This window comes from Periophthalmus magnuspinnatus, chromosome 16 (genome assembly GCF_009829125.3).
Source record: "Periophthalmus magnuspinnatus isolate fPerMag1 chromosome 16, fPerMag1.2.pri, whole genome shotgun sequence".
Taxonomy (NCBI): Eukaryota; Metazoa; Chordata; class Actinopteri; order Gobiiformes; family Gobiidae; genus Periophthalmus; species Periophthalmus magnuspinnatus.
In genome coordinates, this window is record NC_047141.1 from 5,644,597 (window position 1) to 5,653,987 (window position 9,391).

The 9,391-nt window shown below is 43.9% G+C and overlaps 1 protein-coding gene across 1 annotated transcript in view; it reads right to left on the reverse strand.

The window, feature by feature from the left end:
- Nucleotides 1-4,040, reverse strand: part of syngap1b (synaptic Ras GTPase activating protein 1b) — a 73,394-nt gene extending 69,354 nt beyond the window's left edge. Inside the window, exon 1 of the mRNA XM_033980704.2 lies at nt 3,935-4,040. Within this exon, the coding sequence (XP_033836595.1) occupies nt 3,935-3,956 (22 nt within the window). The 5' untranslated portion in view covers nt 3,957-4,040. The remainder of the gene's footprint in view (nt 1-3,934) is intronic.
- Nucleotides 4,041-9,391: the final 5,351 nt, after the last annotated feature.

Sequence of the window (9,391 nt, forward strand, 5' to 3'; positions counted from 1 at the left end):
GTATGGCATTAAACTTCTATTTTTATGGAGACAAGCATCAGACATCACCAGACCAAGTTACAGGTCAAATCTGTGGAGAGGCTATGCAAGTGATATTTGAATAACAATTGAACAAAAGCATGAAAGATAAGTTTAATGCCATACGGTGAAACATTCCAGGTAAAGTAATAACATCACCACGGAGACAAGCGGGTGGCAGACATAGTGCTTCTTTAAAAAGGGGGTATTATGCAAAATTGGCTTTTTGGAGCTGTGTTATAATGTTGTTTTTGATGTCATCCATGCATGTTTGCGAACTTGTTTGTTTTATTAAGTCGTTTTAGATTAATATTGAGATTTAAAAAAAAAAAAAAATTAAAACATAATGATCCACGGGTGTCATAGATTGTAACTATAGAGCAGACACAAGCACAATATGTCTTCTTTAAGCTCAAATACATGCAGTGTTCCCCATGCTTCTGCCTCTTAAGGTCCACGTGTCTCTGTCAGCCCGGGACAAACCAGGAAGAAGAGTGTGCAGAACTGACAGAGGCGTACACCGGCCAGCAGGGGTCAGGAGCTCCATGTGGGCGGCTGTATGACAGGTCAAAGGTCAGCACACCGATTAGGAGTCTCAGAGCCGTCATAAAAACGCAGCGCAACTTCTCAACACGCAAACCCAAGAAACAAAACTGCATCTTAAAGAGGGGCTATTCTCCAAAATAACTTGTTTAGCTTTCTACCGTGTTATAGCATTGTTCCCTCATCGAAAACAGGCCTGAAGAGGTTTTAAACGTCATCCGTGCACGTCTGAGTAATTTTGTTATCTCTCCCTCTCTCTATTCGGACCTTTCTTACGGTTAGCTGTAAGATTCTGTCCAATTCTCCGCCCACAAGCCTACGTCACCCACGCTTCCACATCATGACAATTCTCCATAAATATACAAAAAACATGACTGATGAAGAAACTGTACACTACAACTTCACAAACCTGATTTGATGTGCTGTAGTTTCATCGCTGATTGTGATATTTGATACATACAGGGCTACAGTGGTATAAGAGGTAATACGCTATCTTCACGTCATTGTAAAAAGAAAAAAGAAAAAAAATCATTTCAATCCTCAATATTAAAACAGTTATACGACGCAATTACATCATCGCTGATTAAAGTCATAAATTAGCAAAATCATATTAAAAAAAAGCATTCCACAGTGCAGATTGCGTCTTGTATTTTATATGTTTTTACATCAAGTAAAGACGTAATAATCCCATAAAATTGACATTAAGCTGGTCAAGACTTTGGAGAAGCCATATTATCCAGAGAAAGTGTGGAGAAGTGGAGAAGAGGTTTGCAAAGGAAGAGGGGGGGATTTTGGCAGCGGTGAGTTTTATGGCATAACAGAGCCAAGTGCATCTGCATCGCCAATAACAAATGATACACTGAAACATATAGTCAAAATACAAGCCTCTCAAACTAATGGACTACTTCAATCTAGTTCACAAGTCTACTGCAGGAGAAAGTACAGATACCTGCTCTAAAGTGTAGTGCAGTAAAGGTATTTAGTACAAAAGTGACTTAAAGAGGGGGCATTTTACTTCTATTTGGTATTAACTGTAAACACATATGTACATCACCATGTTACCTTGTATTGTTTTGAAAATGCTACATTTGGCGAAAACAACATGTTAACATATAAGTTTGCGCTGACTCTCCCCTCGCTTTGCTCTCAGCACTAAGTCACTCCTCCTTCAGAGCCCTATCACAGCACAATCGGCGTACATCCCGCTAATGAAACTACAGCACATCACATCAGGTTTGTGAAGTTGTTGTGTACAGTTTTGCATTATGTTTTTGTGTATTTATGGAGAATTGTTGTGTGGGAGCATGGGTCATGTAGGATTGTGGGCGGAGCATTGTACAGAATCATACAGCTAACCATAGCGAGGGTTTGAATAAGGCTTGAAAGAGATCTCTTAAATACTCAAACATTAGAAAGCTCCAAAAAGTCAATTTTGCATAATACTCCCTCTTTAAGAAACTTGCACAACTTCCAGTTTGTTTCTGTCACTGCCAGTTCAGACCACAAAATTCTACTGTGTTTTTACAGTTCCTTTATTATATAACGATCAGAGCCCTGAAATGCTGTGTCTCATGAGGGTTAGTAAACTTTAAAAACACAGAGGAGCATGCAGAGCAGCACATGATGACATGTGTTCTGCGCTCTCAGAGGTCATATGCAGGATTACTGAAACATGTGTAAGAAACAGCTTCAGATGGACACTACAGACACTGAAGCATAGTAAGAAGCTAAACACAGAATCTAGCATAAAAATAACATGTAGTACTACTGTTTGGTCAATTTGTTTGCTGTGTATTTAACTGCTGCTGACTCTATGACAAACAGTCAGAATGGAGATGAATTGACCAAACTCACTCGATCCAGTGCATACTGTCATTGTGTCTTTGTGTCCTTTGGCAAGACACTTCCTTTACTACGTCTAAGCTGTGGAGTATGACCCATTGGTGAAGGTTTAGAAGTGTCATCTCCACGATTAGCAACTACTTTTGATCAGTCTGCGCCAGGTCAGCTGTAGTGTGGAGTGAATGAAATAATGCATGGAATTGTGACTTGACTTAAAGCTAACATTTGTAATTAGACTGGTCGACCCGGCCCTGTTGTATTCTCACATGTCACCACTAGATGCTGTCTACATTACTGCTGTTTGATAATGTGCCAACTTTGGCCTGACAAGACCAGAGCGCACGGATGAGTGTGAGGCCAGGTGAGGGAAAAGGGGAGGGGCCAGGTGAGGGAAGAGGGGAGGGGCCAGGTGAGGGAAGAGGGGAGGAGCCAGATGAGGGGCAGGGGCAAATCAAATACATTTACAGATGTTAGCTTTAAGTATGTGAAAAAGTACTGGGTCTATCTGCATTATTTTATCATTACTCAAGACACCAGGTCCTGTAAGACTCTCCCAGGCCGTGCACTGACACTAGGCTGGTGCTGGGCCGTCCACACGAGGGGCACACTCCTGAAAGCAATCTGAGGTCGTTTTTCTGTGGAGTGGAGAGGCGTCCCTTGGCTCTCGGTTTCCATGGTAACATAAGCAGATCACGTGGTTGAACTCTAAACTCCGAGTCAGATGTTTGAGGTGAGCTCAGCCCTCTCCCCTCACCCCCCTCACAGGACACCCCGGCAGCGGCACAGGCGGCGTGCAGGCGGCGTACAGGCGGCCAGGAGCGTGCGTGTGAGCAGATGATGTGACTGCAGCGCGGGGCTCACACAGCATTAGTCACAGTTGCAGTGATGGGAGAGCGCTGGCACCTCGCACCCACTCACTGTGCACGCACCGCGGCTCCAGCAGCAGCACAGCGCGGAGAGGCGGGTGCACACTGGGCTAAAGTTTTACATAAGGCCAGCGGAGCCGGGGGCATGATAGGCCGCGCGGCCCGACTGTTCACTTGGCTATGACGCGATGTGCCAATGCCAGAATCAACTTGGAGCTGCTAACTTAGCTCTTCAGAGCTGGCTGTGGCTTCACTGAGTGGCTGTAGCTCGGGTTGGTGATGTGGGCACAGCGCAGAGCCTTCCTACAGTAGCCTAATGACTGCACATCCATCAGCTCCATCAGCTGTTCGCCATAGGCTCCGTGCGCTGGTCCCTGACCGCGCCATGACCAGAGGACCAGAGGAGAGGTCCAGAGGCCCGGGCTCTGTCTCTCACTGATCTAAGTGTGTGCTTCTGTGAATGACAGAGTCACGCCACGCGCACACACATTACTACACTGTGATGCGGCACGCGCACACACACGGCCACACGCTGCGCTGTATGTGCGCGCGTGTGGGCACAGACCGCGGGGGACGGGAACGCACCTGTCGCTGCGTCCAAAGGGACAGGGACAGTAGAGACAAAATGACAGTGAGACACAGGACACAGCGGAGACATGTCTTACCTTGAAAGGGAACATAGGACATGTTCCACCGTCATTGAAGGTGGTAGGCTTGTGGTTCTCGGCAGACTGTGCGCGCCCAGGAATCACAAAACGGAGAGAAATTAACCCGAGAAGAGACGGAGCGCGGGGCCAGCAGCGCGCTTCACCGAGGCAGCCGCGCGCGACGCCATTCTCCCGCTGGACACACTGGCATCACCGCGAGCCCCGGACCAGCAACCGAAATACAGGAGCAGGATGTGCGCGCGCGCAAGCATGTGTGGCGCACACGAGTGTGAGAGTCTCAGCAGAGAGGGAGGGAGCGGGAGCGCGCACGCGTGGGCACGCACTCAGCATCCGCTCCTACCTGGATATAGCAACCTGAAGAAGACTCTTCACTGAAAAACACACAGCTCAAGTATGGAAGACGTAATCTAGAGAAGAGAGTATCATACTGTCATTTAAGAATATGAAGGTTCCGGTCTGATGTGTAGGAGTCAGAGCAGAGGGGCAGCTCTGTGCATTCACTTACAGTACAGCGCCATCTTGTGGTCTCAGCAGAGAGTTGCACCTTGTAAGCGACAGAAATCTATTGCTGATGCAGCATTAGAAGCGCACAGGACCAGTCACACAGAAGCACACAGGACCAGTCACACAGAAGCACACAGAAGCACACAGGACCAGTCACACAGAAGCACACAGGACCAGTCACACAGAAGCACACAGAAGCACACAGGACCAGTCACACAGAAGCACACAGGACCAGTCACACAGGACCAGTCACACAGAAGCACACAGGACCAGTCACACAGAAGCACACAGGACCAGTCACACAGAAGCACACAGGACCAGTCACACAGGACCAGTCACACAGAAGCACACAGGACCAGTCACACAGGACCAGTCACACAGAAGCACACAGGACCAGTCACAGCACACAGGAACAGTCACACAGAAGCACACAGGACCAGTCACACAGAAGCGCATAGGACCAGTCACACAGAAGCACACAGGACCAGTCACACAGAAGCACACAGGACCAGACACACAGAAGCACACAGGAACAGTCACACAAAAGCGCATAGGACCAGAAGCACACAGGACCAGTCACACAGAAGCACACAGGACCAGTCATATAGAAACACATAGGACCAGTCACACAGAAGAGCACAGGAACAGACACACAGAAACACACAGGACCCGTCACACAGAAGCACATAGGACCAGTCACACAGAAGCACACAATACCAGTCACACAGAAGCACATAGGACCAGTCACACAGAAGCACACGGGACCAGTCACACAGAAGCACACGGGACCAGTCACACAGAAGCGCATAGGACCAGTCACACAGAAGCACACAGGACCAGTCACACAAAAGCACACAGGACCAGAAGCACACAGGACCAGTCACACAGAAGCACACAGGACCAGTCACATAGAAACGCATAGGACCAGTCACACAGAAGCGCACAGGAACAGACACACAGAAGCACACAGGACCAGTCACACAGAAGCGCATAGGACCAGTCACACAGAAGCACACGGGACCAGTCACATAGAAACATATAGGACCAGTCACACAGAAGCACATGGGACCAGTCACATAGAAGCACATAGGACCAGTCACACAGAAGAGCACAGGAACAGACACACAGAAGCACATAGGACTAGTCACACAGAAGCACATAGAACTAGTCACACAGAAGCACATAGGACCAGTCACACAGAAGCACACGGGACCAGTCACATAGAAACACATAGGACCAGTCACACAGAAGCACATGGGACCAGTCACATAGAAGCACATAGGACCAGTCACACAGAAGAGCACAGGAACAGACACACAGAAGCACACAGGACCAGTCACACAGAAGCACACAGGACCAGTCACACAGAAGCGCACAGGACCAGTCACACAGGACCAGTCACACAGAAGCACATAGGACCAGTCACACAGGACCAGTCACACAGAAACACACAGGACCAGTCACACAGAAGCGCTTTTTCAGACTAAGTAAAAGTGGTTTATTTTGTTCATTGTACACCAGCAAAGATACATTTACAAACTCAAATATTCCAAAAATACTAAACAGAACTTGGACTTGACTACTTCAAAAATCTGCTGTGATATCCATCCAGAACAGTAATAGTAGGAGAGTGCCCCCTGCAGTCCGGAGGGGGAACTGTGGGCGTGAGCAACAATCACTTCCTGAAAATATCCTTTGTAAATAAAAGTGCACAGACTGGAGATAGAATCCTTTGTATAAAATATAAACTCTAAAAAGGAACTTTGCATCTTCCGGTGTGACTTGTTGCCGCGGTTACAAAAGTTGTGTTGAAATGCCGACAGTCGTGTGTCCGACCCTGAGCACATGACCGACGTGATAATGGACCATAGACATGGACCATCAGAATCACTCCACAGTCCCGGGGTCATACAAAAATTCTAAATAAAATAAAAAATAAATACAGTTTACTTGAATCTGTCAAGAATAAAACAAAATGTTCCATACTGTGACATTTTTCCCCAAATGTGTGAAAAAGTTCCAATGTAGGCTAGTCACAACAACACATTTTGAAGTGCGACCCAGTGCTGCAGAAAATATAACTATAAATAAAAATAAAAGTCCCAGTCACCCTTTTCTAAACAAACTTAACAATATCAATAACAATAAAGGCAAAAAAGGCATTTTTAGTTAAATGTGTCTTGCCCCAGTTCAGATATATTGTCTAAGCCGCTCTTGAGGTCAAAATAAGTCCACTGTGTACTGTCTGCGTCTAAGTATAAAGTATTTTATTATTCCATAATCATGAAGTGTGTATTAGCATGCTAGTTGTTGTTTGCTTTACCGTCACGGCAAAACTCTACTCTGGTCTCTGAGAGTTGTGAAAAGCACTTATAAACTAATCTTGGTGAATAATTATGATGTTCTAAATACACAAGGTAAGTGAAGAATAACTTTGAACCACTGGAAACTGTTTAAAATGAAGCAGTTCTGTTTTTCACATTTTTAAGACGGCAGTGATGAACTTAACAAAGTAAAAGTAGTAAAGTACTGTACTTAGTACAAATTTGAGGTATCTGTACTTTATTTATGTAAAGTACAGATACTTTTTACTTTTACTTCACTACATTTGAGAGCAGTATCTGTACTTTCTACTCCACTTCTTGAACAGGACTGAAAAGTAAAAGCATTTTTATTACAGTTTGAGACCTGCTGAAAAGGCTGAGAGTTTATTTTGATCAACTTCATAATTTGAGCAAACAAAAATTTACAAATTAAACCAGCCAGAAAAAACAACAACTATCGATTCAGTTGTTTCTGTTGAACCAAACCCAGCACAAATCTTTATCAAAATCACTACATCTAGAGGTTTATTATAGCTGTCAAAATCTGCAAGAAATACTTTTACTTTTACCTCTGTAAGTATATTTTTAACCTTTCATATTTTTACTTAAGCATATTTTTTCATGTTATACTTTTACTTGAGTATTTTTTTGCTCCGGTATCTGTACTTCGACTTAACAAAATGAAGTACTTCTTCCACCACTGCAAGACAGTAAAACTCAGGTACACTCAGGTCTTTAAATAACACAGGAGTGCAGATAAATAAAAGTCATGTCATACGTGTTAGAATCTGCCCGTAGTGACACATGTAACTCTGTATTGTTCAGCTCACTTCAGAACAGGCCTGTACTTGAGTGCCGCCCACTGTGAAGCTTGCCGAGGTTCCGGAGGTCATTTTCCCATTAGTTTTTCCACAATATTAAAAGTTTAAAACCACAAAAAATACCCATGTGGTTTTTTTTTCAGCCCAAACAAACATTTAAAACTCTTTGTTGAACAGTTTTAAAGCAGACCTACTCCGCAAAATCGACTTTTCAGAGCTTTTAACCATATAACTCTCATGAAGTTTAATTTGAAGTGATTCATGTAGGTTTGAGTAATCATAAATCACTTATTTCAAGACGCCATATTGCCAGTGAACTCCTGTTTTAACCACCACCGGTACACGCCCACTGTGACGTATTTACTTAGTTCTCTATTTCTGTTTTCTTAATGAGTGATACTCGCAGGATTCGGCAGTGTCAAGTACTCATAATCTGAAGCTATCCCCCCAAAAATCACAAATTATCTAATGATCCACAAGCACAATATGTCTACTTTAATAATTAAGTGGTTTAGAACGTTTCAGTAACAGAACCTTGTGGTCATTAGATTCCACACGGCAGATTACCGCGCAGCAAACTCCATATTTTTAACGGAAAGTCTATGGGAAAAATGAATGGAAATCATACTTCCGGAGCCCCCATTTTCATGAAGTGTTGATAATAAATGTTTTCTCCTGACATATATTTTCCTAGCTATAAAAACACGATCCATATGTCCATACATCTTATGCTCAGGTTTGATCCATGTGCTCTTGAGGGCACATCTGTTTCAGTCAGAGCCTTTTCATCGTGCGTTCCATTCGGCTGCCCTCCTCTTCATCCTTTGCTCTCAAACACCCAAGTGCTCCTGTCTCCAACCCAAACATACTCCACCTCAAATTATACACATTTCAGCTGGGACTAAAGGAGGCTTATACACTGTCTACAAATAGTTGTTTTTCATATGCAAACTTAGAATTTCAAGTATTGATACTTTGCACTGAACGCTTGGGGTGTCCTACATGTATCTATACGGTGGAATGTTGAGCAGTTACCATAGTGACACAATGCACGAACTAGCAAACACTGCCAAAAAGTTTTAAGATAGTCTGAAAAGTCAAGAAAAAAAAACACAAAATGGATTTAAACAACACATTTCCAGGAGAGAAAAGATATGCGTGTTCATGCTGTTTGATTTAGACTTTAATCTGAGCTTTACTTTAACAAGCCTCAGACAGAGCAGTGCTTTCAGTTAGCATCACACCGCCAGGGAATGTTGGAGACGTCAGCTGCAAAGTATCAATATTGCGATTAAAAACAGAACACACACAAAAGAAGAGATCTATGAACAGTTCCTGTCTTCTCCCTGTGGTTACGTTTTGTTATGAATTGTAAAGAAACAGACATGTGCTTTCAGTCCCTGCTCTGGTATTGGGTGTTGGATTCTTAAAGGTGCAATACGAAACTTTTCCACAGGGGGGATTCTACTACCTGGAGTCACAGCATGGAGCTCAACAGTGACCGCCCACCACTTTGAAAAAAATAATACTGAAAGTTTGAAAGCTTTGGGTTATTCAGCTTTGTGGTAACTAATGACCACGAGAACTATGAATAAAAAAAATAAAAAAATAAAAATTAACAAAAAAAGTGTTAGCTGCTCGTGTCTCGTGTTTGAATATTTTAAAAAAAAAGTAAGTTTACGGAAAAAAATTGTGTGAAAAATTTTATTCCAGAAGCGCAGTGAAGTCAGAGGGACTGTTGGGTTCCATGACAACACTATCTATTTTCAGTCACCGTGGCGACAAGCCCCAGGCCAAGTTACAGA